This window comes from Pocillopora damicornis, chromosome 12 (genome assembly GCF_964200805.1).
Source record: "Pocillopora damicornis chromosome 12, jaPocDami1.2, whole genome shotgun sequence".
Classification (NCBI taxonomy): Eukaryota; Metazoa; Cnidaria; class Anthozoa; order Scleractinia; family Pocilloporidae; genus Pocillopora; species Pocillopora damicornis.
The window spans coordinates 3795393-3822781 of NC_142681.1; the positions used below are offsets into that span (position 1 = coordinate 3795393).

Sequence of the window (27389 nt, forward strand, 5' to 3'; positions counted from 1 at the left end):
AAATACTGGAACCAATTCGTCGTCATCCAAAATGGCGGATTCATCGGCGAAAGATAAGCAAGAAAGTTTATTGCCAAACACCGGGCAATTACCGCTGAGTTCAATCATTCCAGCCATTGAAGAGGCGAGAAAGCAAAGGCCTCCGTTTGTACCATCAGTTGGACTTCCAAATGTAATCAGAACTCCACAGGAACTTATGGTGGAAAGGGGCATGGAAAATTGTGCTTTCAAGTCAGTTTTAGCCGGAGTTGTAGGTATGAAGATGTCTTGCAGTTGTAAAATGCATTTAAGTGATATCACGTTCAATCTATTTAGTCAGTACCACTTTCATAGATGATCGTCTTCTTTCTTTGGAGAGTGAAAAAATTTAACTTCCGCGCACACCATACAGACCTAGACATATTTGATTTCAGATCACATTCCATCCCATTCCACCCCCTTTTTCACAGTCTAGACCCTTTCGACCTAGTCTCTCCGCAAGGAATTAAGAAACGCGCCAAATCCAAATTTGAAACAGTTTAAGTCACAAAAATTCTACAAGACTTACAAATAACACCAATAAAAGGTGGAAATGTGACCTTCTCTAGGAGATTTTGTAAACTGTACACTCAGGAGACTGGGATATTTGTTCTGTGTTCAAGCAATGGGGCATAAATGGACTCTTGAGTATTTTTGTTCAAAGTAAGTGTCATGTTATTGGGAAGAATAGCTGCCTGTTTTATCAATTGCACACTTTTTTCATACAGGTTATGGACTTGGTGCTGTGTTTGGTTTGTTTACGGCTGGAATGGACTCTTCTATGCCAAACCCTATGACTGGGGTCCCTGATCAGTCAGCAAAAGCCATTCTACGAGACATGAAGTCACGCGCAGTGTCATATGGTAAAAATTTTGGTGTGGTGGGTCTGATGTTTTCTGGAACAGAATGCCTAGTTGAATCTGTAAGTGTGCTGGATAAGTTTTACGCCACTCAACTGTTTTATCATTGTGTTTTTTACAAAAGCCTGTGGATAATGTTACAGTAAGAAGAGAAGAATTGACAATCATGTGATTACCTTATACAATGGCATAAGAGTAGCACCAATTCTCTTATTGCAAAATGTGCCGCCCTTTAAAAGGTCACCTCCCTCCTCATCTGTTTTTTTTTTCTTTTTTTTTTTTTTCTAAATCCATCAATACAGTCTGGAAGGAAAGGAACAGTTAAGTCAAGATGGTTCAAAAACTGTTATAGTCCTAAATAGTATACAAACATGTCAATAACATGTTATCTTTGCTATGTTAGCTTTCTCTATAATATTATTTTTCAGTTTCGCGGAAAGAGTGATTGGAAAAATGGAACACTGTCAGGTGGTATCACAGGAGGTCTCATTGGGCTTAGAGGCAAGTTGCATTCCAATGATTTGTTCCCATTTGAATAAATATATATCTTGTAAACATTAGAATAGTACATAAAGTACATTTTCCCTCCATCCTGGCCAAAGAGACCTAGAAAATGCACAAGCAAGTTTACATTGAGTAGTTGTAATAGGCAATGGGTTTGCATCAAGGGCCCGAAATGTTCATTTTGATTTCTAATCAATCTTTTGGTGGAAATGTCAATATTTTTCACCAAGGTTTTTGTTTGTTTCACTAATGTTTTGTTTTGTTTTTGTTTTGTTTTTTTTTTATGTTTATCTGTGTGTAGCTGGTGGTAAAGCAGCCGTTATGGGTGCCCTTGGATTTGCAGCATTTTCTACAGCTATTGATTACTATCTCAGATGACAGCAATTTCAACCCTTTCTTGGTACAAGGAACATAAAGAATGAAGCAGAATTGCTTTTGAGTAGTCTGATTTCCTTCAGACTCTTCTTCAGTAATCATTTGAGAGGATTTTGTGATGAGCTTTACAAAATGTGTGCTGCAGCCTTTTTGAAAATGCTTTTGATTAAGGCACATGATCGAATGTGGACTGGAACTGTCAGGCTTTTTGTTTCTGGAGGTTTCTTATTATGAGCCTTACTTACTTTCAGATAGGCTCTGAACTGTTAAGTTTTGTTCATAGAGATATCAGGATCTCTTTTTCAGTAACAGAACTGATGACCATGTGTTACCACAGGAAGAAAACTGAAATGATGATGAAAATAAGTGGGGCTTAAACCATGCACAACAACTGGTTCACAGGATTATTCCTTTTATAAAGACAATCTAAGTAAACAAAACTGAGAAGCCTGATCCATCAATTCTGAACTTGTGTACACTTATTCAGAAAGAGGTCTCTAAAAATAGGCAGTGAATGGCTGCATATGTCTCCTGCTAATATGCATAAAGTAGCTGTAACTAGAATTTATCAGGGTTTATAGTGAGTCATGTTGCAACATTTTTAAGGGGTTTCCCAGTTTCCAATCTCTGTGCTATGTTAGCATATTAAAATAAGTTTCATGCCAATCAGTCAGATTTTTCTAGAATGTCTTTATATTGTTTCACATCAGTATCCTAACTGTCAGGTATTTGTTCTTTCTTTGTTCAATTTTCATTTACCTTGTTTTTTATCATTGTATACTACTGTTATTAACATCACTTCTTCACATATTTCAGAAACCAGCGGTTAAGGAATTGAATTTTGAAAATCTACCAGTACATTCATTACACACTCATTAAGCTCAATAACTGAATTGGTCAGAGAAAGCATTACCACTTTGGAAATTCCATGCAGTGGTCTTCCAGATGTGGTATTGAAGATTTCAAATCCCCACAAATAATTCCCAGTAGAATTTACAAGCTTGAATTGGATAGAAAATTTTGTATGAGGTAAAATAAATGAAAAGTGGTCCAGATGTTTGTACATTTGGATGGAGAAGGGGGTGGGAGGAAAGGTTGCAAATGCATTGTGAAACCAGACATGAAACAGCAAAGAAGTAAATGATGCCTTTGGACACAAACAGAAACCCTGCTTATGTCAGCTAGTTGTAATAAGCAAATCAAAGGTAATTCCTTCAGTCTTGTAGAGTGGGCTACTATTACTACTTCGAAAGGTCTCACATCCATAGATAAAGCAGAACTTTTATACTATAATAATTGTTTCTGTTTTAAAGTAGTTTAATAGTAGCTGTAAGTCAAGATAAGTAGGTTTTGTTGGGATCTATATTCCATTTGGAACTTTCCTTTTTTTTTTTACATGGTACTTATAGCATGATTTGCACAATCTTTCAATATCATCCACACTTCTTTGCTTTTTTTAAAAAAAATAATTTTGAATATCAGGATATTTTAGTGTTATATTTGTGGCAGATGAAACAGCATGTTTATACCAAAACTACATATGTAAAGTGGTCCTTCAGAAACAATAGTATGAAACTTCACTATTCATTCTCACAAAAGCTGTGATTGACTTTGCTTGTGGTACAAACTGGCTTCAGTTTTTCCACCCCTTACAATGCTTATCAGACTTTGAGTTTCATTGGCACTTAAGTATTTCATGTGCCTATGGATTTAAGTAAAAATTTTGGAGAAACCAATAACATAATGTGCAGTTTTTACAAATTACCCTTTCCTGAAAAGTGCTCTAATGAAAGTGGACCATTGAAATAACTTATTTTCAAGGACAAAAACACTAGACACAGATTTACACAGAAATCAAAAAGATAATGCAAGAGTTATTTTTTTTGGCTGGTTGGGTTGAGATGGGACACTTTGTGTACCTCATGTTTTCACTTTGTAACAGAAAAAGAGCATAACTGTCAAAAGAACAAAAATATTGCATCACTTCACCTTAAGACAAAGGAAAAAAAACCTAATTTATCTCAACTCACACAGGTATTTTGTGGTCCGTTGTCTCTATTGTCAAAATACTTCTAAGCAAAAATATACTACATTGTTGCCATGCTTACTGTGGTCTCTTCACACAATGCCCTCTATTCCCAGTTAATATGCCACCTGCAAAATTCGCTAGAGGTAAAGCTTTTCTTATCCCTGCTTTGCATTCATCTTTTGACAGAGACAACAAGGGGTCTTTGTTTTTAGGTCTTCATTTTCAGGTTTTTTTTTTTTCAGGGTCATTTTATTTGTAACTGGTGTTTGATTGCATACTTCGTTGTTCTTAGAAGATTAAAACAGGAGCTGGATATTTCCTGTGAGAAACCATAACAAGATCATGTTAAATAAAGAAAATAAAGAGGTCTTCATTTTCGAGTCCTAGGTAGTAAGTCTTTGTTTCCAGGGGGTCTTCATTTTTGCTATAACCCATTTCTCAGTGAAGGGGTTACCAAGTGTATATTGTTTACTTATGCACTTGCCTTTTTCGATGACTAACATGTCTGCCGTTTTCTAAAGCAGTAGACACAAAGAAACCAGTAGACACACCAAAAATGAATTCTCAAAACAGAAAAGCTTTGAAAGAAGATTTGAACTTAAAAGACTCTGTACTGCTCTCTAAAGCAGTAAACACAACAAAAATGAGAAATTCTCAAAACAGACATGCTTTGAGTGAGGATTTGAAATTAAAAGAATCCGTTAAGCTTTTTTTGTGAATAGAAAAATAAAGTTAGATTGTCTGTAAGGGGAAATTAGATGCTAGTCACTCTTAGGCATTAAAGGGTTTATTGGGAGGAGGTTAATTAACATTGTTTGAGAGAAAGAAAAAGTGAAGTCAGTTTTGGTTTCAAATTGACAAAAGTTTTGAGAAATCAAGGATTTGTAAGATTGAAGTTCTTCCGTAGTAGAAATATTATGCTATTTGTAATGGTTCAGCTTTCAGTAATCTTGATTATAAACTCCCTCATTTGCTATTTGTTACAAAATTTACCAAATAAGTACTAATATTAATACTTAGTAAGTATCAATAGAGAGGGAACCATGGTGGATAGTACATGAGAGAGGGACCCAATAATTTCTGACTGAGAGATGAATAAAACCCAATGTGTGTGAATAAATTAGGTTGTACAATTAAACCTTTCACCTTAAATTTTTTTCTATAGTCATCCAGCATGGTGTCCTTCCCATAATTTACACCACATGTATGAGTTTTCATGTAATTCACCCAATGACTGGCTTTCTCAGCAACAAAAAGCATTCCAGGGGTACAGCATGATGGTGTGGGGCCAACAGTGAAGAAATACTTTGATAAATACCTTAACTGCATTAGATGTGGCCTATTGATGAGAAATGCAGCTATAGTGAAGTAAAATACCACCCATATCCAGATATTGAAGACATTTTTAGGCTTACATCTTCTATTTTCTTTAGAACACAGTAAATGGTGCATTAAAAAAGTTACAAAAGTTCCACATACACAACCACAGCTAAAAAGTTCAGGAAGGCGTTCTGGTTCCAGACTCCAAAATCCTTGAAGTCTTTCAGGATGATACAGTTTATAAAACAAAACGTTATTGGTTTGTAATCGAGAATCCATTAAGCGTTTTTTCTCCTCAATATGATAATACAAAGTCTGAAACAGCTGTGGATGAGGAAAGGCATCATCTTCAACCAGAAGAGAATACCTTGGTCTGGACTTCATGCTCTCCTCCAGGCAAAATGCATAATCTTGCTTTTCTTTCTCTTTAATATAAACAGCCGGCAAACTTTCTGGTTCCACTGAGTACCGCTGAATATACTGTACCAAAGAAGAGAAGTTTTGTGCTTCTTCATAAGGCTGTGGATCCACATTGCATATTGACAAGCCAAATTTCCATGGTAATTGTCTTGTTTCAGTGCTGTTTAGAATTTGAAAAAACTGCCACAAAACCTGAGTTAAGAACCTCGGACTATTCCCATTTGGAAGAGAAATATACCGAGAAGTTGTGATGATCACGACGTCAATGTCCACATCTTTAACTGTCTTGGTAAAGTTAAATGGTTCACTTTGAAGTGCATTCCAAAACTGTGATGCAACAGCACTTCGCATCTCATTTTGTCTGATATGGTATGCCATTTCAGTTGTTTTGTTGTGGAAAGGGTTCTGGTAGTATAAAGAATACCTCATGTCTTTAAAAAGAAAAGGGAAAATACCAAGAAATGATATGCCATATACCAATAAACTGATCGCAGAAAGCTTGTTGAAGCAACATCTCGACAGAGACAGACACCAGCTTAGCATTGCACGTCTTTGGAAATTTATATACCGTTCGGTTCCGTTGGGCTTAAATCCTACTGGCAAGAGGTACGCCTGAGGAGCACTAGTGACGAGTTTCCGATTCGGGTGATTGTCGCTAGTATTTTCTAAGCTTCCTGAGATCCCATTGGCTAGAGGGTGTCTACAAAACGAAGACCGAAGACCAAAGACCGAAGACCGAAGACCGAAGACCGAAGACCGAAGACCGAAGACCGAAGACCGAAGACCGAAGACCGAAGACCGAAGACCGAAGACCGAAGACCGAAGACCGAAGACCGAAGACCGAAGACCGAAGACCGAAGACCGAAGACCGAAGACCGAAGACCGAAGACCGAAGACCGAAGACCGAAGACCGAAGACCGAAGACCGAAGACCGAAGACCGAAGACCGAAAAACGAAGACCCTAATTTTTTTGCCCGAATAAGGCACGGACAGTTAAAAAACCAAGCCAAAGCGTTCCTCAGCGCAAACAGATGTGAAAATAACGGGGATTTTCGTTTTGTAGAAAAGACCCCCTGAATCTACAAAACGAAGACTCTTACTAAAACGCTTTGTTAGACCCCAATTGACGCGAAATCAAGGGGGTCTTCGTTTTGTAGAAAAGACCCCCTGAATCTATAAAACGAAGACCCTCACTAAAACGCTTTGTCAGACGCCAATTGACGCGAAATCAACGGGGTCTTTGTTTTGTAGAAAAAGCCCCCTGAATCTATAAAACGAAGATCCTTGCTAAAACGCTTTGTCAAACCCCGAGGAAGGGGGGGGGGCACTCCTATACATTGCCTATAGGGGTATGTGCTGCCCGACGGGGTCATGATTTCGGAGCTCCTGATTTAGAATTAGAATTTAGAACGAGCTATCCAATTTTATGACGGTGCTTCGCCGGCCCAAAGGGCCAGGGAGCAAAGCCCCATACCTATAAAAATTGGAGAAGCCTTTAAAAAAAAAAAAAAAAAAAACATGCATGGAAATTATGAAACCCCTGTGTTTCTTTTTTCATGGTCAACATGGCCAGCGGTATAGCTCGCGGGCCTCTCCGACGACGAGGACGACAACGACGGTGGCGGCGGGAGCGGTGTCACACCAATATGGCAACCTCAGCCATACAAGCTTAATGACATTGGATATTCGATAAGTGGAATTTCTAGCACCGCAGCGTGACTCCGAAGAAAGGAATAAGGCAAGGAACAGGAGAGGAACTCGGCTGGTGCAATTCTGCGAGTCCGCGGACGTTGAATTTATATATTTTGAATCGTTCGAGAATTCATTGTGGGAAAACGGGAAAGAATATCTGTATGTCGTGAAGTGGGCACAAATAAGACACTTCGAACATTAAAATAAATGTGTAAAAGAAAGAGAGAGAAGAGGGAAAGAAGACAAAAAAAGAAAAATTCATTTTACTAGCCTCACCCGAGAATTGAACCTCAGACCTTTGGATTTCGTGGCCCAGTAGTATCTGAATTATGAAATGGCATGATTAACCTCTAGATATTAGGAAATCTACTGTGCAAGAATTGAGAAGCGTAAGTAACGTGTAGAGGATGGAAAACATGAGTTCTCAAAATGTTTAAAATTTCAAAATTGAAGTTTCGTCCAAAGTAGGTAGACTTCGTAAGGCTTATCATCGACATCGTAACCTTCCTCTGAGGCTCAAGCGCACTAAGGAACGCGGGCTCATTTCCCGAAGCAGCGGCTGGTAATTAATCGCTAGTACAAGTAAAGGTCGATGAAGGATGTACACGCAAACGCACCGTGTTTGAATAAGCAGGAACCTGTTGAACAAACTGGCTAACGTGTTGGACAGGTTGGCTAACTTTTGCATTTAGGCAGCCCTTGTACTCTCAACCGGAAGCCTCGTAAAATTTCTTCAATTTCAAAGGGCGTTAATAAGTCCTTTGGCGTTTATAAAGTGATAAAAATCCCGTAGGAAGAACGAGACCAAAGTTAGTACCAGCAAACTTAAACGAACTATATTGGTTACTAGGAAAATTTTGACATGGTCAAGAGTTTATATCAAAGAGTTGCAAAATGAATAATTATATGGAACTATTCCTAGTTCATATAATGTATGTTTTAAATATCCTTCGAGACGTTTTGTTTCTGGGTTTGTGACGATGTTACCATAAATTTTTTTTTCAAGTGACTTTTCCTAGAATTTACAGACTTTCTAAATAATCTAAATAGGCTAACATCATTTTTTATGTTTCTTTTGTTTTGTTTCGGATTTAAGTTTCTTTGTTTGTTTTATCACGCGATCAAGACTTAGCTAGCAGTGCAAGATATGACCATTTTACCTGCTCTGCATGGTAACAAAACAAAACAAATATAACTTTTTTTTCATCTTGTGCACTTGCACATATACCAATCATACGAGAAGGAAATTGCTAAATGCGAACGGTTTATTTCACCGACTATTAAAATTAACGACACTGAAAAGGCTTAAAACTAAATGGTATTTCGTCTTAACTGAAATGTTCATAAAGTAAACACTTTGCATATTTAATTCATCTCTATTCAATTTCAACAAACTCGATGATAACACCTGCATGTTTCTTTCACGAGAATTTGAATAAATTCATCAAAAATACAAAAGAATCCAACTCAAGGAAGCTGTGAAGAAACTCTCAAGTTATTATCACTTAGTAAAATGACACAATTCATAATGCCTTTGTTCCTTTCTTTATTCCTTATTATCTTTTAAACGTCGGCGACACACAGAGCTTCTTCTTGGAACGCTCATTCATTAAATGAATATTTCATTAAGCTCTTATCTACAGAGCTCTATCTCTAAATATAGGTGAAAGCATTTTTTCCCTTCGTAAATTTTGTTTGGCTACGAACAACAGAATGTAATTGATAAGGACAAAGAAAAACATTTTATAGTTCAATAGCATCGTTTAATGTAGTGTGTTGTGGTTTAATTTTTTCTAATTTTCATTTTCTGTCTCGTTGTCTTGTATTCATTATTGTAGTAATCTATACCAAAAGAAAATAAATATAAAGCGGTTGGTAACATTTTAAACAAATAAAAACATAACATTAGTTTAAAAGATCGAAAATCGCTCAATTCCAGCGAACTGTATGAATTATGGATTCGTCCGGCAGGCAAACATGATCACACCTTTGGAGTTCTCTTACAATTTCCTCCACTGTGTTATCTTCCATTGTTTTTGATAAAATTTCTGGCGTGTCTTCTCCCCAATTTTGAAGCCTGGCACCCCAGTAATGGTTAAGTCTTATCTTATTTTCATCAGCGTCCACTGAAAAGCCATGTGACAAGTCGTGGTGATGGACATGAGATTGCTTTATATGCGAAGTCTTGTAGATGGGTTTAACCAAATCGTTGGCCGGTCTGTGTGTTCTCCGCTTGAGGCGGTTGATAAGGATCGGGTGTTCCTTATCGCTCAGAGGTTTACCAAGAAACAGGAAATTTTTCATCGTTATCTGAGAAACACGAGGTTGTTCTCTGGAAAAATTAGCTATGAAACGTTGCATAAAATTGGGTTTAGTGTCCTCTGGACAGAAAGGGTACTCATCCATATCGATGCTTGCCTGCCAATACGATTTATTGCCCCAAGTTTTTAAGCAATGTTGATAGGCACTTTCCTGAGTCCCAGTTATTGAGTAGGGAAACGCGTTGTGACTCCAGTCCACATGAGTGACGAAATCTTCCTTTACGAGGAATTCAAGAGCGTTCTTTTGTGATTCATTCTCATAAACATAAGCATCGTACACGTAAACATGTTCAAAACCAGCGTACTTAAGATAATAAAGCCATTGGAGTAGTTCTCTTGTGCTGAGTTTTGCCAAGTCGCTGGAGTAAATTCGTACAAGCAAGACTCCACTGAGAAAATACGTCGAACTGGCTGTGTTTTTTTTGTGACACCAACGTTGACAATCATTTGTATGAGCTGATCCATCTTTTGTAGAATTTTGTATCACAGTCGATTTTTGTTTTATACTGAGACTTGCATTTAAGATCAGCTTTGTATTCGTGGACGAAGAATTCTTTAGAAGCAGCGATACCACATGTTTGAACTTGCCTCCGACGAAATTCTTTCTATCGAACTCACGTATAGCTAGTTCTTCCCCATTTAGGTGATAAGTAATCATCATAATTAAGACTGTTAAAGAACACAACCACATGGCCCTGTAATATTTTCGACTGCAAAGTACTTGTAGGAAGCCAACCTCTTGAATTGGACGATACCTTAGATGAAGCTTCATCATTTGCAATACAAAGCTCAGATGAGGTTATTTGTCAATAACGTCGCGTAGATCCGATGGAATCACTGATCTATGCCACTGGAAGGTTCATTGGTTACGTTGATCAAAATAAAACGGCTTTTAATGACGGCGAGAAGGATGCTGGTTGACCGCTAATATATTGAAGTTTCTTTGAACGATTCAGCTGTTTGTATTCCTTGTATCACATTACTTGCCAGTTATGTGGTTCAAGCCTAGCCAGTGAGATTACAGATGGACTATTTTAACTCAGGATCTAACAAACCAAAAGGGTTATCACACTTTAAGATTGCATCCAAATTCAATAGAATCTTCAAATGAAGTTCGGATCGTTTCAAGCTGTCACCAGTTGGATGCAGACTTCTTCCAGCCAAAATATTGACAGTCGCACCACGAGCATGTCTATTATGGTGCTCTGAGGTGACCTTTGGTCAGACGTTTTTGCGAGTTCCTGAATCAGAATAAGAGAAGATAAGATTAAAAGCATTGAATACAAAGAATTCTTCACAATTATGAATATTGGTCTGGGATTGACGACAACTTAATTGATATAATGTTTCAAAGGTGAGTTGATATTGAATACCGTGTATGTGTCTTCATGACAAATTTATTTGACGGTTGTAATTTGAATTACACTCTAAATTACAGGAATTGTTAATCAAGCTAATGATTGGAAAAAAGTTTTCTTCTTTTGTTATTTTAACAATTGTTTTTCGCTCAAATTTACACGTGAGTTTGATATATTATTCTGTGTGTGTAACCGTGGACAGAAGTTTCCGAGTTGTACAACGTCGTAAAAATCAATAAAGTTCAACCTGAAACTGTGAGCCCAAATTGATCAAAAGTTGCGGATTTGAAAGCCACGTTTGGCGGGCATATTTAAAAACTTCATGATAAAGAATTTTAAATTGTTGTTGTGTTTTTTAATATTGCAATAGGAGAAGTATTTATATGATATAAGCAATATATTTTGGACGGTAGTTCATAATCTTACGGTTTTATTGCGTTCTTACGGTCCGTTAACTTAAGGAAAACCGTTACAAGTCCAGTAAGTCATTCTGGTGACTAAAAATTATAACTGTACTAAACTCAGAAGCGTGACACCATAATCAGAAAATCGATCTTCGAACTCTAAATTAATTACGAATGGAAACTGAGTGATAGTGTTATTTTTTTGTCGAACCGAAGCTTACAAACAAGGTTGCTTACTGCTTACGACTAAGTCGACGAGTTCGTCAAAGAATGAGTAAAAGATTGTTATTTCCGGGTTTACTAAGAAGTAAGGTCTCTCCGTATTTCAGTAAATTTGCTTTTCAAAAAACAATAGAAAGTGGTTTTAAGTAAATGCTGTTCAATTCGAATTCGAATCATAATTATATAACAACCTGAAATTTTTAAAGGCTGACAAACTCATTAATTGCTAAAAAAAATTAAGCATCCCAAAAAAAAAATGCGTAACGATGTAAAACAGAAAATAATTCATAAATCTTAAATATAAATTGATAAATATATAGAATCAAGTTAAGCCAATGCTTTCTTCAAGACAGTTATATGAATGAAAACATCTTGCGACAAAAAGCTTAGTTATAGATAGATTAGGAAATAGTTTACCAAATTTAATCCTTTTGAAATCAATGTTCTAGTACTGTTGCTCGGTTTTGTAAACACTGCAATTTTCGGTATTTTACGTATTTAACAACCATTTTTCAGTATTCATGAATTAAAGACTGAAACAGCTTTTCGCTTTTTGATGTTGGCTGATCCAATGCTATGGCATATCATAAATTCCCCTCGCTTTAATTTATTTCTTTACTCGCAGTTTAGTGTACAGCGATTCAGTTGAATCTTGTTTTACCCCTCGATAAAATAGTCAGCCTGATTTCTGATCTGATTTCCCCTAATGTCTCCTTGATTTGACGAACAGATTTCCAATGATCGAAACATGTATAGAACACTGGAGTCTAAAAAAATTGACCTACTCTCCAAGAGTAAAGGTATTTTATGAATCATTGAGGAAAATTTTGTGGCCTGAATCTGCTGAGTAAAAAACTGAAATGTCTGTAACATGAGAGCTCACACAGTAATCACGTTTGTTGAGACTTCTATTAGAACCCTCCACATCAATAAAATTTTGGGGTGAAGTTATTGTTTTCCTGTAGTTATATTCCAGAAGGTGTAACACCAACCTGCATTGCATTGGTCATGGTGATTCGCAAGAGATTATAAACAGTTCGTCAGTCTGAAATTTTAACATAACAGCTCTCTTATTGACTGAATACTCCAAACTATCAATGAAAACGTATTCATCAATTGGAAAACCCAACAATGAGCAATTCTTTAGAGTGAAAAAAGTTCATGTCGATGTTAACAGAATCACATTTAGACTCACTCTACATTAGCTAATTATTCACCGACCACAATAGAACCGAAAACGAGTTAATTTCTATAAGCATGCCAAGAAATGGTAGGAAATTACCGCGAGATTTTGAATAGTTCTTACTACTCACTTCTGAGCCAGCCGATCAATGTGCGCCTTTTTTTTTTTTGTTTGTGTTCAAGACCAAGACGAAGTCGAGTTCCATGAAAACACGGAAAAAGAAGAGGTTGATATTCAGCCACCTTGATCGAACAAGCAGAAAAAGAACTCAGCCAATATTCAGCCAACTTAACCTCAAGCTTGGTCAATAAATGTATTGGTCAAATATCGATTCAGTAGTTATTCAAACTGATTCTTTGCCCGGTTTATATAGTCGGATACTTGCTTACCAGTTGTTTCGTACCCATGGATGTTCCCTACCCAGTCGATTCGAACTCATCTAGGACCATTCGTAACCAGTCAGATTAGTCGTTTCGTACCCATACTAATCAAGCGTGGTCTCCATATCAAGTAGGTATAAAGTAAGGTCGGTATGTTAAAAGCGTGAAATATTTTGTGAAATCTCCTGGTTGTCGTCACCAAGATAACATTACCTGTATCTTCCCTCGTTGTCACTGAATGTTGAGATGTGTACAAATTGTATGACCAGCGGATCGGGCACGAACCACAAAAACCGTAAAAGGATTCTTTGAAAGAACATCGAGTTCAAATTTAACTATTAAGTACTCTTTAGGGGTTTTATCCTGACCACATGACACGAGTTGAGGCTCCTAAAAGATTCCTCTTAAAAATGTGCTGGTTCTGTGCAAGGTTCCGTTTCCCTATTAGTGCATGATGTTTTTCGGGTTATGGCGAAAACCCTTTAAAAAAGGCAGTTTTTTTTTACTTACAAGTTAGCTTTCTGTGTTTTGGTGATGTGCTTCTCTCGCAGAATTTCACTTTTAGGGTGTTTTACAAAAGTGCCTCTAGGTATAAATATATATTTCACGCACGCTAAGCAAGATGCAAAAGTTTGAAAATAACAGCAACGAATGGAAGACTAATGTACTCTCAAATGCAAGAACACAATCTTGGTCGTATCACGATAGGTCTCAACCGAAAGATTGTAAAACCAAGAGCGTGCTTAGAGTATTTCGTAGTTACTTCTATATATATAGTTCTCAGGAGCCCTGAGGCTTCCTCGTCACCAGCGCTTGGTGGGCGACACGAACAGAAATTTGTGCATTGAGAGGTCTCAGCTATGGACCTCTTTCATAATAGTGTGCGATTAGTTATCTTTCTATGTGCGAATTAGCTTTCTTGGCCTTGCTTTTGTGTAAAAACTCTATTTTTTAAAATATTTTGTCGAAGCCAGAAAGTATAATTTACATGAATTTAAAGATTGAGAATTAGACCCACCAATAACCCTACCACACTAAAAGTTTCTAATTTTTCTCTGCCGGTTGGAACCGATCTTTTTTGCGCAAAATCTGGGTCCATAACAGGTTTACTTGGTGTGTAGCGGCTCTGATTAAACTGAGTTTCTCCGAGAGCCAGTTTAACCAATAACGTTTCTCCATCGAAACCAGTCTCCGAATTTGTCGTCATCTCTTGGAGAGCAAAGATGCATTGAAAACAAGTGGATGTACAGAGATTTGATAACTTCCCCTTCAACTCCCTAAGGGTTTCATTGGACGTCATAGACAGAAATCATAGGGTGGAACTTTGCTTCATTTTCCACTAAATGTATTCATAGTAATGTGCATTTGATGTTGAGGCATAAAAAAAAATATATAACGAAAAACCTTGTAAAAACCGATAATTACGGCACGAGAACACAAATTTAAGTCAGCGTAAAGACAGCCTATACCTGTTGTTAAGTTCTGGTTGAGGTAACTAAAGGTCTCACGATAATGTTGTTTGTTTCATTAGCATGGAAGGAGGGGAGGAATTTCTGGAATTATTATTAGTATAAGAGAAATTTCAGACAAACTATTTAAAAAAAGCTCTTAAAATGGTTATGAAACAGAAATGTTTACATCAGATGTCACAATTTCAGGGTCATCTTCACAGTACACTGGTTCAGTGCAATCCTTCCATAATGTTTCTGGTACTGTTGCCAGCACTTCCCTGGGAAACCAATGGATTCCAGAGTCATTGAAGATATCACTGTGATGAAAAGTGTTAGGAATTGGTGTCTCACTTGTATACGGAAGTATCTGAATGGTTACAGGTAAAGGAACAAAGACAACAAACCAAAGGTTATCCATAATAATAACAACTTCTATATCAAAAAATTTTAATGTTTGAGTTGTTGTTGGAATAACATTTTACAATAAACTAGCAATTATCACAGAATTATACCTCTTTTCAGTGGCACATTTGAAAAACTGATGAAAAGGTGATCTAGAAAAAGACTGAAGAAAAAAGTGACAAAAATGTTCTTATACAGTCACAAATAGCCTTAATTGTGACAAGTGGCTGCCTAAAGATAGTTTATATGAAACAAAAACAACTACATGTTTTTTTCAAGTAGTGCCTAACCACTATCTTGGAATAAAGGGGGTAAGTTTCTAGAGAAACTGTGGTGCTGCGTCAGTGGGAGAGTATCACAGGGAAATTTGGTGTTATCAACTGAGTTGATAACGTAAATTGGCCACCATAAAGAGTTTAAAGGCTGACATTTCGAGTGTTAGCCCTTCGTCAGAGTGATTGGAAGCATGGATTAACTTTCCCTTAGAGCATGAAATTTTTTCAGGCTTCTTCTTCAGTTAACCTGTGAAGACTTTTTTCCTAATTTTTAGATTATTGTTAAGTAGCAATTAGGTTACCTATAGGAGCTTATTAACTGCCAAAGTAGAATTGGAAAACAAAGTATCTCCTTAAGAAACTTAACTCCCTCTCTGGCAACACTCTTGGCATGAAGTTTCGGATTTTAGATGTTATATAGATGGAAATATGATAGACTGAAGAAAAAAGATACTTTGTAAATATATGATGCTTCTTCTCTTAGCTTTCTGGAGGGTATTCTGTAGAGAACAATATAAAAAAAAAATTGATGTTCCTTGATACCTATCATTTAATGCTTAATCAAGGTAAACTTGTATCTCCTGTAACCAAAGTAAGTAAACATCTTTATTCAGGCTTTTCCTGAACTAAGGTTTAGTCCAAGAATTATTATTTCTTATGTTCAATTTTCTTCTTTTTTATTTGTTCAACCAACCAACCCACTTTCACAAAAGGGAAAGCCATGGAGCACAAAAACAGTCGATGGTAATGACCTAAACGAAAAAAAAATTAAACAAGACCCCTACCTTTCTTGATAGCTTGTAAATCTGTTCCCAAGAATGATAACATTGGATAGCCCCAGACCCCAGTTAGCCCAAAGAACACTGTTGTAAAGGGGTTTACCACAATGAAGCATGAAAAAAAGAGTTAAGTTTTCTACCCTTCTCTTTCCTTCCTTAAAAAAAAAGAAGAAAAAAGAAAACAGTCATTAGAGTAATTAGACCAAAGTGTAGCATTGTTTTTACTCCTTCATGTTTCAAGCGTCCATCACCTTTTATTCATAAATCTGATACTTAAGAAAGAAATCTTACCTCATTGTGATCAATAAGAGAACATCCCAACTCTTCAACAACTGCTTTGTCATCTTGAGAAAAATGAGGTTCATAGACAAAACACAATCCACTAATCTAGTCACAAAAAATCGATAGAAAGGTTATTAATCACAAAACAATTCTACCTAACCATGATGGAAAAGATCACTGTACTGTATTACAGTCAACAAAATATTGCAGATCTGTTGTTCAAAAACATCCTAGAAGTCTCTTTTGGAAATGTACAATAACATGTTACAACCCTATCCCTAAATGAATGTCACCCTCCAAGTAAAAAAGTCTAATGCCGAGTCACAGGTACAACTCATACTTATCCTAGTTTCTACGCCCAAGTTGACTAGGAGTATTGATTATCATCCTGAATGGGAAACTAGGACATAACAGGTTACTGCAAGAGGTTTTTATCATCTCCCAGATAATTTTGGGTACCCAATTTGTACTGCCCTTGTAGAAGTGAGTGTGAGACTTAAGTGGTTTGTCTAAGAACAAGATTAGAGAAATAAATGTCCAGCAGCTTTGCTATTTGGACAGTTAATGATATCACCAGACATAGTTACCTTTAACAACTCTTTCAATAACAGCAAAAAGGCAAACTGATATCTAGCTATAGGACATGAAGATAGTTTTCCAATTCCATAACAAACAATATCAGTAACAGGTTCTTCTGGGATGATTTTAAATTTGTTATCTGGTCTAACAGCAGACTCAGCTGGACAACAGGACTTCTTTGTATGATGACCATCACAAAGTAGTTCTAAAGAGAAACAAAATTGAGGACTTGTTAGGGAGGGCATCCCTTTGTATAGCACCTCTTTGTACCTCCTCTGAAAAATGATCCTTCCATTGGCCAACTAGTAAATGAGTAATTAATCCTAGCAGGCAGCATGGTTGAGCGGAGAGCACAATGGACTCTCAATGCAGGGTTCCACTTCTGCTTGGACCTCCAGAATCCCTGGGCCATAACAAAAACCACTGGGTCACCAGCAATTGTACCACCCTTGCTAGGCCATTCTTTTTTTTTTTTTTTTATGGTTGAGTGAGATATCCTTGATGAAATATTAAAATTTTTAGGGTATGGAACATGTAATATAATTGAACAATAGTCTCTTCCTGTTTTTCCAGGGTTTAGAAACTGGGCCTCAGGTTGATAAGTGAGGCAGAAGGGGGTGGGGGTGGGGAAGGGCTAAGGAGGGCTGACAAAAGTTGACAGATAATGCTCTAATTATTATATTTTACCTTGAACATTTAAAAGAAACTCACTCCCGAAAATTTCTTCCCTAATAGATAAAATATCTGGATTCAGTAAAGTAAACATGTAGAACCTTCATCTTCAGTACATCGTCAAGGCGAAATACAAAACTTTCGTAAAAAAGTAAACCTTTGCCTGCCTGCATTTCTCGATTTTCGTCTTTAACTCATTTACATCGCACTTTTCTGAATCATAGGAGGTCGAGATGTTCCGAGATTTCACAAAAGATCCGTTTTTATCTCTGTTATTCCTGTGTTTGCGACCTTTACTTTTCTTTACCACTCGAAATCCATCATCGTCCGCCATTTTGTTTAAACTCGTCGTTTCCAGAGCCCGCTCACCCGTTTATTAAAATCCTTTGGGGGTGGGGTGAGGTGAAAGAAACAGCCATTGTTCTCATTAAGCGATCCATGTATCTCTCTCTCCCAGTGGTGAGAGGTGTAACACAAATGCAGACAAGCTTGTAAAGCAAAAATGAGGGCTTAGAAACTAGGTTGATGGTTGAACATGGTGAACCCAAACCTTCAGGGGTGAGGCAAGGCAGAGGTGTTGCCCTTTCCAACAACCCTTCATCATCAGTACTGAAAGCAGGAATCCATCCTCTTTCTGGCATGCAACACTGTGTTTTGGGGGCATTAAAATGTTTTTGCTCTCATGGTAGGCAGCTTGTAGCAAAGGAAAGTGTTTTCGCAAGGAAAGAGTACACAAGCCAAAGGATTGACTTTGTACATCAAAATGTTCCCCATTTTATTTTCATACATCAATATGGCTGCCTCGACATCATTTGAAACCCTCCAAAAAAATCCAGCTTGAGCATTCAAACAATAGTTAAAATGTAGCATTAAAAATTTGCTGATGATAAATTAATGTACATTTCATTCCCTCATTACCACTTCACCACTATTTATACTAAGCAAAGGTTTGGAACTGAATTAAAACAAGAATTGGGAAAAGAAGGAATGCAAAGTTCATTTTCACTGAAATGTAATTTTAAATTAAACTTTTCTGTTAACTACATGACTGAAAATTAGCAATTGCATTAAATTGTAAGAATCAGTAACAAGGCATTTGCAAAAGCTAGTAAAAGTTAACAAAAAAATTACACAAGGTGAAATAGAACATCAAATGCAAAATTAAAAAAAAAACCAGATAATTTAAAAACATCCCCTGATGCAAACAAAACAACAGTGATATCAGTGTTCATCAACAGTAAATATTTCCTAAACTCTGTGTTGTAAAAAGCTGGCTAAGATAAATCAACATGATTTTGCTATCTATAAAGAAATAAAACATTAACTTCAAACATGAATGACCTGGTCTAGCCCAAGCAAAAAGAATAAATAGGCTATTTATAAAATTATATTTACAAATTTATATCAATCATATCCATGAGTAGAATGAGTTTCAACTTGCAGATCTCCTACAATTTTATCAATTAGACTTCTCTATGCCTTTATGAGTGGTACAATATCATTGTCACAAAAGTCGTGTAAACATTTTGGTATTCCAACTGATGAATGTACTAGTAGTATTCCAGTTGTTAATAGTTTCTTGAATACATAACTTACTTTCAAAGTGAAGAACTCTTTCAAGGAGACAGCTTTACTTGTGATCAAACTTTCCCTATTAGTAGATCAGAGTTCAACCAGCTGAACTCTCTGATTGTTGCAACAAAAACCATTGAAACAAGTTAATTCAACTTCATTGTAAAAGCTGTGTCTAAAAATTATAGATTGAAAGAATTTTAAGCAAGTATAATTTTAGCACTGTCTCCTGTGCAGAGTGACCCACACTCTCAATTTATGAAAAAAAAATTATCCTGAGCAGGGAAACAATCTTTCAGTTATTAGATGAATTCATTTCCTTGTATTCTGTATACTTTTTGCTTGATCCCTTCACCAGATCTGCAGGATATTTCTTGGAATTCAATGCTATTTTAGCCACCACCTCCTTGGGAAGATCAACATGGCATTTTTCTGCAAGTCTGACCAGGTAAATAAGTACATCACTGAGTTCTTGGGCGAGATGATGCTTATCTTTCAGAGACCAATCTGGAAAAGCAATCACAAACAATTTACTGAGATGTTGATCAAAATCCACCCGTTAGGATGAACAGTTGTGAGTTTTTGCTTTCTCTAAGTTTTGATTACTACCTGATTTTAAAACAAGAACTACTCATACAATAAATTTGAAATCTTTAAATTTTTCAAGTCATGGCTTTGGATTATTCTGATGCTAGTCCATTTACAGGTCATTCCCCACTTTCCATTATGTTTCTATGATCATTTGCTGGGGTCATTGTTCACTTCTACTCTCAGAGGTGCTACAAGAGTTGAGTGTTTTCAACTCAACATAATGAGTCGCCCTGTGCTCTTGTTCTGACCTCTCCATCTTGTATTTAAGTGAACCAACAAATAGGCCATATTCCTTATAAAGAGATGTGTTAGCCTATCTAACAGTTGTTATACTTGATTCCAGTATGAGAGGGCCAAGGTCAAGACCTTGCTAGGTTGTTGTGTTGTGCTTTTACTCCTCCCACACCTCTCTCTCCAACAAGGACTTGGCTATTATAACTTAATACAAGAGAAAGGAATATTGCTTTGTTTCTTTCAGTTATTTTAGTGTGGAGATGTTCGTGGAAAGAAAGTTAGGACACTTCTTACACTCACCTGGGAGTCCTTCCTTTACTTCACCTTTCCATTGGCTATAAATATGAAAAAGGATAGAAGAAATGACAAATGATTAAGCCTACCAGTAGGTACTTGTTCAATTGAACCTATCTTAATGTTTGTGGTACAACAGGACAACAAACTTTGAATCAGTAATATTTCACTTACAATAATTCTGCTACTTCTCCAACTTCCCCAACCTACAACAAAAGCAGGGATAAAAACTTGAACAAAATAGGGGCTTTGCATGAACATTTTGAACAGCTTAATAATTATATAACTATAGAAGATCTGTAACTAGACTTCATGATAAGTTAAAACAATAGAAATGTATATTTCTCCAATTTAGGAAAGAGTTGCACTTAGAGAACACATGGGAAGGGGAAGACAACCTGGGTGGTGAACTTAGAATATATCAGCTGCATAGAGATAGGCAATAATCTAATATTGAAGTGGGGAGCCTACCTTTGGGTAGCACCTATTAACTTAAATTTGATTGGGTCATCCTTTCCACACTGTTTTGAATACAAGAACCAAACAATGTCATGGAGAGCATGTACAAAAGAAATAATTCAAATTTGGTAAATCCTCCCTTTACATATTAAGTAGCTGAATTTTTACACAACAGTGACCTTGATAATCCTCAGTTTGCAAGAGAAAGAAAAGATCTGGTTTTCTCAGAAACTAAAGCACAAAAAAAGTGTATTAAGTTGAGTGTAAGTCAATTAGTTCAACTCCCAAGACAGGTTAATCAGTAATAACCCTTTAACTCCCATGAGTGACCAAGACAGAATTTCTCCTTACAGTATCAATACAATATCAAGCAGACAAGTAGTGAGTATAAAGAAATATATCAATTTGAGGATAATTAGTTGATCAAATACTAAATTCTCTGAACTGAAAATAAGAACTGTATTGTTGAAAGTAAGGAGAATTACAAATTTGATCTGGGTGTTAAAGGGTTAATTAGCAAGTTCTCATACCATTGCAAGCACAAGGTTTCTGGGCTGGTGAAATTGGTCCCAGTCTCTTTCTTTAGCAAACTGCGACTGCATCTGTCGACTGAAAGTAAAGAGGGAAACTAAAATTGAAATCTGAAATAATAGATATATTCGTATCAGCCTGCATTCATGTGAAAAAAATCGAAGGGGAGAAGGTTATCATTAGTAGAAAGCGAAGGCATAACATACGTAACATAAAGTGGCAGAGTTAGCTTACATTTTCTCCAAAGAAGGCTCTTCGCTGAACCTAAAAGCACTTGCTTCTTGAACATCCATGTCCTCAGCGTCCACTTGTGAGCTATCACACAGCATAGTCGACATTCGATCGTTGAACTCTAATAATTAGCAGCGAAATCACTGAACGCTTCACGCCGAAATTCGAACGATGGTAAAGATGGTGAATATTGGCGCCAAAATGACGTAATATCCCATAGGTCTTTTCACACTCCAAACGTCAACCTGACCATCATCCTTTGCAAAATTAAAGTACAACAGCCGCCATCTTCGTATGTGAAAAGCCGGTTCAAACTTTTGACGGTTCAGGATTCAAGAGTGACGATGAGTATTGGTAGAACAGTTTACAATGCTTTATTTCGGCGAACTTCAACCTTTGCTGTAACCATTTTTGTTGGAGCATTTGCATTTGAGAGAATCTTTGATGTTGGAATGGATAACTTATGGGAAACTATGAACCGAGGGGTGAGCTGACTCAATATTTAGTTTTAACAGATAGTCAGTCTGTTTACGTACTGAACGCAAATTTGTGAAGTAGAGAAATAAAGCTTGTACTTTACTGCTTGTAATGTGATCGTAATGAGAAATGCATTTAGTTATTAACTATGCGAGTTAGGATATTTGATATGAAATTACACAAGATCAAACGATACTTGATAAATTAATATCAGAAGGAAATATTAAATGTACTATTTGACGAAATTTTAAGTTGTATGTGAAATAACTTAGTTAGGTTTTAGTGTATCGTTACTACTCAGAATTTGATCACCAGTTTTCCAGAAATCATTGAAACCAAACCATTAGTTGCAGTGGGTAACTGCATGCGGAGCAACAGTAGAATACTCAGCCACTCATTTACATGTCATTGAATAAGAATAGCGTCTATTGCGTTATGTCTTGATCTTCAAAGCCTCCCAACACATGTAAGTGAGGTGGACCAAAGTGGGCAGCATTCTGCAGTTTAGCCCTGCATGCAGTATACTCAGATAGTTGACTACATTACTCAGAAGCATTTGAGTGTACTGGAAGCAATACTACATGCCATACAGAATTCTTAGTTTATGATAACTTGATTTAAGGGATAAAAAGGCGTTCTAGGTATTATAAGGACAAGAAATTCAGGTACTTTATGGTGTCTATATAGCATGTACTTCTTCATGTAGAATGCAGTCAGTTTAGTCACTTCATGTCAGATTGTTCTGAAAAGGGATTTAATGGTTCCACAGAAATAGTCATTCCACAAATATAACAGTTGCAATAAGTAAGAAAGATACACAGACCAAGATTATTATCTCACAGAAACTATTAGGGAAGGAGTCTATACTTAATGCCAAACTAACTGCCTTCTTTTGTAGAAATATCAGATAAAAAAGTGACTATAAACCATAGGAAATAATTAGGTAAATCACCCTAGAAGCAGCATAGTAATTTGCCTCTTACAAAATCTTATAACATTCCTGTCTGAATAGAAAGGTACCTTTCACATTTTCTTTCTAGCTCTGATTCTAGGTAAACAAAAATCTTGTGAATGCATCATTGATTTGTATTTATTTGTGCAAAAAAACACCCATATCTTTTGCTTTCTTTTATCACCAGAAATTGTGGAATCACGTCAAGCACCGATATGTCAAAAATGCTGAAGATGATGATGAATGACAGAGGAATTGTGAATTATGTAATAGACTAAGAATGCCTTATTTCATGTGGCTTTCATGTGAACAATTGGGAATTTTGTCCTGCAAACTTCATGTGCTTCATTTTCTTCATGATGGCTAGTCTTTGGTGAATTGCATGCTGTGAAAACTGATGTCAACAGTTGTAAATGTCCACTGCAACCTTTCTATAAAAGAAATAAATACGATTGTTTTGTCATGTAGTATCATTTTGATGAGAATTGCTTTTCAGTTAAGGGGCAAATGAAAACTTCTTTTTCCACATTGAATGTTTAATTTTAGTAATGAAAAATTGTTTTTCAATCAAGTAAAACTTTAAAGAGATTGAAAAAAGTCTGGTTTGAGTTTCTTGCAATGCATTTTACAATACAGGCTCTATTTTATTTAGGTTGTAACAGCAAGGCAGTTTTGTTTATGACAATTTGTTTATTTGAGACAAAGGGATTCCCATTGTCATGTGGCTTGATGAGTGTTGTCAACATGAGTGCAAGTGATAAGTATGGAAAAGGAAGTCACAGTCTTCCACGCTAATCTCATCTCATCAATTAAGAGACAGATACTGCCAACAGTTTTTGTCTATGAAAGTAATCCATGCTCACATTGATGCAAGAATGATAAGCTTGGCAATTGGTGTGAATTCCTTATCACTTCCTGTGATAAGGAAGATTGTTGATAAAATATTTGATTATTTTAGTTATATTTACAAGTTTTTGTGCTAATTCTATTGGAAAACTTTGGAAGAAATTGGCATCCAATGGTGTTTCTGTTGTGGTCTGGTGTTTCAAGGAGAATTTATGGTTGTCCCATCTCCGTGTGAGAGAAGTGGAAATTGGAAACACTTATTAACTTCCAGTCCTTCCTGTGGTGAGAGGGGTGGGAAGGGCTGATTGAAACTTCATGGATGAGAACCAAGTGGTAATTACTTTATTTCTGGCTGTGTTTAGCTTTATTCAATACCACACATCCTTTTACAGAGCTGTGTTTTTCAATTGAAAACTATGAAAGGCTAACAAGTACCAGTATATTTTTAACTATACTAATTCTTGAACCAAATGAATAACAATGCTAGAGTATTGGTTAAGAGGTAGAGGGAATAGGGCCTTATTGCAATCTCAAAGCACTACATGGAGAGCTTCTTGTAGAGGGGTGCTATGAAGGTGTATATGGTGTACTTGTATTTGAAGGCTACGAGAAACGTCAGTTAAATTTAATGAAAAAAAGAGAGAGGAAAAAAAAACCAAACAGAGAGAATACCTGAAAAGATAGAGGGGCCGCAGCCAGGATAAAACATCTTGTAAAATTTAAAAAACGATCTCTGGCTAAAACTTTTAAAAATACGAGCTTTCGGCTGTTTGCGCTACAGCCTTCAACGGGTAAAATGATAAAAAGGTAAGAAATACTAGGTGTGAAGTACAAAGTAGGAAATTAAAAATGCTAATAACTAAGAATGTTTGTTAAAAATACTAGGTGTGAAGTACAAAGTAGGAAATTAAAAATGCTAATAACTAAGAATGTTTGTTAAAAAGAATGTTGTATTGTCCGGGCAAAGGACAGGAATTGTTGTCCGCATTGGGAGTTAACTTAGAATGCCACGCTTCTAGTGTTTTTCTTGTTCTAAAACTGCCTTTGTCAATAATAGATGCATTATCAAAGTCTATTGCGTGATTATTGGCCCAGACGTGATTGGAAATTCTTGAGCCTTTTGCCGCGGTTTTCACATCACTCACAAAGCATTGGATAACCAACTTGTACCTAAATCTCTGCGATTCAAACCACCAGGCAGCCATCCTGTTTTTCAACAAATAATGAATCGCGCTAGCAAGCACTGCCTACTAGCAAGAATAACCATCTGCCATGAGCACATCAAAACATCAAGGACTGCCATCGAAAACACCAAGCGTGAACTGTGCTCCCTAATCAAGGAGGACACCTATGCGACCTTGCTACTATTCCTAAAGAACAGAGCCACATCTTTCAACAACAACACCAACACCAGACACGCCAAGAAACTTGCTACTATGAAATCCACTGGTTATCAAAAGTCTGATTTCGACAAGAACAACTGGGTTGTGAACCTTTCCACCAAACCACTCTTACCAGAAGAACGATCTCTCCTAGAGAAAGGTCCAAAATTCGCTCCGACGCCCACAAGCATTCCACACAAGAACATTGTGTCTGAAATCGAAGCGGCTATTCGTCACCTTCCTGATATTTCTAAAGATGCTGTTAGAACTAGTTCTGCTGCCATCCTACATAGAGCAAGACTGCCGGCGCATAAGAATATTTCTAAGGAAGAAAGAAAAGCTTTAAACGATCTTAAGAAGGATCAATCTAGAGTCATAATGAAAGCCGATAAAGGAAACTGCTTTGTAGTCATGGACAGATCAGACTACGACAACAAAATGGAGACTTTGCTCAATGACAGATCCACCTATGAGCTAGTTTCCACATCACCTTTCCGCCGGATTGAACGCGAATTGAATGCCATGTTACTCTCCTTAAAGAGACAAAAAAAGATTGATGACCCAACCTATCGTAAACTTCACTCAACCGACGGCACACCACCAGCGATCCGCGGCTCAGTTAAACACCACAAAGAAGGGAACCCACTGAGACCCATTGTCACCTGTATTGGCTCAGCCCTCTACAACACGTCCAAGTTTCTAACGGATATTCTATCTCCAATTCAAAATCGTAACGGATACTCTGTTGCCAATTCCTTACAGTTTTCCAAAGAAATATCTGACATCAAGATCGACGAGAACGAAGTCTTGGTTTCCTTCGATGTTGTATCACTGTTCACCGCGATCCCTGTTGACAAAGCATGTGATTAAATCAAGATCAAACTGGAACAGGATGCCTCTCTTCCATCCAGAACAAATTTGGACATCAATGACATAATATCACTCCTCCAATTTACTCTGTCCAACAACTATTTTATGTTCAATGACAGAGTCTATAAACAAGTACACGGATGCGCTATGGGCAGTCCAGTCAGCCCTGTAGTGGCCAATCTCTGTATGGAAGAGATCGAGGAAAGTGCGATTAACAGTTCATCCGTCCCTCCTAAAATCTGGAAACGTTATGTTGATGATAGCTTCTGCATTATCAAAAAAGACAATGTGTGAGCTTTCCATGACACATTAAATTCAATTGACGCCAACATCTCTTTCACCATCGAAATTGAAAGTGACAATAAGATCTCCTTTCTCGACACTTTGGTCACCCGTAGAAATGGCACCATCGCTGTAGATGTTTACAGAAAACCTACGCACACGGACAGATATCTAGACTACAATTCTCACCATGATAATAAACACAAGGCCAGCACAGCAGCAACCCTTCTACACAGAGCCCTAAAGCTACCCAACTCCTCCGAAGGAAAAGAACGAGAACTAAATCGAGTTTATTCAGCACTTGAGTCTAATGGTTATCCATCGATTTTCATTAAAAACATCCAGACCAAAAAAACCCGACGCTCAACAGTGTTGTCCCCGGAGGAACTTGTTGGCACATTTTTCAAGATGGTCGAGGCGTCCGAATCACGCAAGTCGTTCGCCTCTCTTCCATACATTAAAGGCGTAACAGAACCTCTGACTCGTGTCCTCAAAAAACACGACATCACAGTGGTGAACAAACCACTTATCACCCTCCAACAACAGTTCCCGGCCCCAAAATTTCGACCATTATTGGAATCTCAAACAAATGTTGTTTATAAAATTCCTTGTGGTGACTGTTCATGGTGTTATATTGGTGAGACTGGCAGGGCCTTCAACACAAGAAAGAAAGAACACCTCAGAAATGTGAAAACCGCGGCAAAAGGCTCAAGAATTTCCAATCACGTCTGGGCCAATAATCACGCAATAGACTTTGATAATGCATCTATTATTGACAAAGGCAGTTTTAGAACAAGAAAAACACTAGAAGCGTGGCATTCTAAGTTAACTCCCAATGCGGACAACAATTCCTGTCCTTTGCCCGGACAATACAACATTCTTTTTAACAAACATTCTTAGTTATTAGCATTTTTAATTTCCTACTTTGTACTTCACACCTAGTATTTTTAACAAACATTCTTAGTTATTAGCATTTTTAATTTCCTACTTTGTACTTCACACCTAGTATTTCTTACCTTTTTATCATTTTACCCGTTGAAGGCTGTAGCGCAAACAGCCGAAAGCTCGTATTTTTAAAAGTTTTAGCCAGAGATCGTTTTTTAAATTTTACAAGAGAGAATACCATTTAAAAAGTGAATCTC

General features: G+C 36.9%; 6 protein-coding genes and 1 pseudogene across 7 annotated transcripts; 3 read left to right on the forward strand and 4 right to left on the reverse strand.

The window, feature by feature from the left end:
- On the forward strand, nucleotides 1–2917 carry LOC113684359 (mitochondrial import inner membrane translocase subunit Tim22). The gene is made up of 4 exons (XM_027201716.2): nucleotides 1–254; nucleotides 747–940; nucleotides 1307–1379; nucleotides 1684–2917. Exons 1-4 carry the CDS (start codon nucleotides 32–34, stop codon nucleotides 1758–1760), a joined length of 567 nt encoding a protein of 188 aa, XP_027057517.2. The 5' UTR covers nucleotides 1–31; the 3' UTR covers nucleotides 1761–2917.
- Nucleotides 2918–4013: 1096 nt separating this feature from the next.
- LOC113684348 (GPI-N-acetylgalactosamine transferase PGAP4) lies at nucleotides 4014–6500 on the reverse strand. The gene has a single exon (XM_027201707.2). It carries the CDS (start codon nucleotides 6067–6069, stop codon nucleotides 4813–4815), a length of 1257 nt encoding a protein of 418 aa, XP_027057508.2. The 5' UTR covers nucleotides 6070–6500; the 3' UTR covers nucleotides 4014–4812.
- Nucleotides 6501–9147: 2647 nt separating this feature from the next.
- On the reverse strand, nucleotides 9148–10314 carry LOC113686434 (uncharacterized). The gene has a single exon (XM_027204056.2). It carries the CDS (start codon nucleotides 10312–10314, stop codon nucleotides 9148–9150), a length of 1167 nt encoding a protein of 388 aa, XP_027059857.2.
- A 349-nt stretch (nucleotides 10315–10663) lies between these two features.
- Nucleotides 10664–17892, reverse strand: LOC113686424 (SRR1-like protein). The gene is made up of 8 exons (XM_027204044.2): nucleotides 17694–17892; nucleotides 17542–17582; nucleotides 16863–17059; nucleotides 16285–16380; nucleotides 16000–16148; nucleotides 15669–15714; nucleotides 14725–14904; nucleotides 10664–10780 (listed from the first exon to the last, which is right to left on the reverse strand). The coding sequence occupies exons 1-8, from the start codon at nucleotides 17858–17860 to the stop codon at nucleotides 10664–10666; spliced, it is 993 nt and encodes a 330-aa protein (XP_027059845.2). The 5' UTR covers nucleotides 17861–17892.
- Nucleotides 17893–18271: 379 nt separating this feature from the next.
- Nucleotides 18272–21655, reverse strand: LOC113686406 (dCTP pyrophosphatase 1). Its single transcript, XM_027204033.2, has 5 exons — nucleotides 21442–21655; nucleotides 21207–21285; nucleotides 20392–20423; nucleotides 20224–20258; nucleotides 18272–19605 (listed from the first exon to the last, which is right to left on the reverse strand). Exons 1-5 carry the CDS (start codon nucleotides 21543–21545, stop codon nucleotides 19394–19396), a joined length of 462 nt encoding a protein of 153 aa, XP_027059834.2. The 5' UTR covers nucleotides 21546–21655; the 3' UTR covers nucleotides 18272–19393.
- Nucleotides 21656–21701: 46 nt separating this feature from the next.
- On the forward strand, nucleotides 21702–23334 carry LOC149036123 (cytochrome b-c1 complex subunit 9-like). Its single transcript, XM_089190119.1, has 2 exons — nucleotides 21702–21923; nucleotides 23055–23334. Exons 1-2 carry the CDS (start codon nucleotides 21783–21785, stop codon nucleotides 23112–23114), a joined length of 201 nt encoding a protein of 66 aa, XP_089046245.1. The 5' UTR covers nucleotides 21702–21782; the 3' UTR covers nucleotides 23115–23334.
- Nucleotides 23335–26048: 2714 nt separating this feature from the next.
- On the forward strand, nucleotides 26049–27334 carry LOC149036124 (uncharacterized; annotated as a pseudogene). The gene has a single exon (XR_016181863.1). The product of XR_016181863.1 is annotated as an uncharacterized LOC149036124 (transcript).
- The last annotated feature ends 55 nt before the right edge of the window (nucleotides 27335–27389 follow it).

Bases quoted from the DNA above. Each gene is read 5' to 3' on its own strand.
- LOC113684359 (XM_027201716.2), top strand. From the start codon at position 32: ATGGCGGATTCATCGGCGAAAGATAAGCAAGAAAGTTTATTGCCAAAC. The intron at 255-746 runs GTATGAAGATGT...TTTTTCATACAG, and splicing joins AGTTTTAGCCGGAGTTGTAG to GTTATGGACTTGGTGCTGTG. The intron at 1,380-1,683 runs GCAAGTTGCATT...ATCTGTGTGTAG, and splicing joins AGGTCTCATTGGGCTTAGAG to CTGGTGGTAAAGCAGCCGTT.
- LOC113684348 (XM_027201707.2), bottom strand. From the start codon at position 6,069: ATGCTAAGCTGGTGTCTGTCTCTGTCGAGATGTTGCTTCAACAAGCTT.
- LOC113686434 (XM_027204056.2), bottom strand. From the start codon at position 10,314: ATGATGAAGCTTCATCTAAGGTATCGTCCAATTCAAGAGGTTGGCTTC.
- LOC113686424 (XM_027204044.2), bottom strand. From the start codon at position 17,860: ATGGCGGACGATGATGGATTTCGAGTGGTAAAGAAAAGTAAAGGTCGC. The intron at 16,381-16,862 runs GTAACTATGTCT...TTTTGTGACTAG, and splicing joins TATTGAAAGAGTTGTTAAAG to ATTAGTGGATTGTGTTTTGT. The intron at 16,149-16,284 runs GTAAGATTTCTT...TTTTTTTTTAAG, and splicing joins CTCTTATTGATCACAATGAG to GAAGGAAAGAGAAGGGTAGA.
- LOC113686406 (XM_027204033.2), bottom strand. From the start codon at position 21,545: ATGTCGACTATGCTGTGTGATAGCTCACAAGTGGACGCTGAGGACATG. The intron at 20,424-21,206 runs GTATGAGAACTT...CTTTTGTTGTAG, and splicing joins GAAACCTTGTGCTTGCAATG to GTTGGGGAAGTTGGAGAAGT. The intron at 20,259-20,391 runs GTAAGTGAAATA...TCATATTTATAG, and splicing joins GGAGAAGTAGCAGAATTATT to CCAATGGAAAGGTGAAGTAA.
- LOC149036123 (XM_089190119.1), top strand. From the start codon at position 21,783: ATGAGTATTGGTAGAACAGTTTACAATGCTTTATTTCGGCGAACTTCA. The intron at 21,924-23,054 runs GTGAGCTGACTC...TTTTATCACCAG, and splicing joins GGGAAACTATGAACCGAGGG to AAATTGTGGAATCACGTCAA.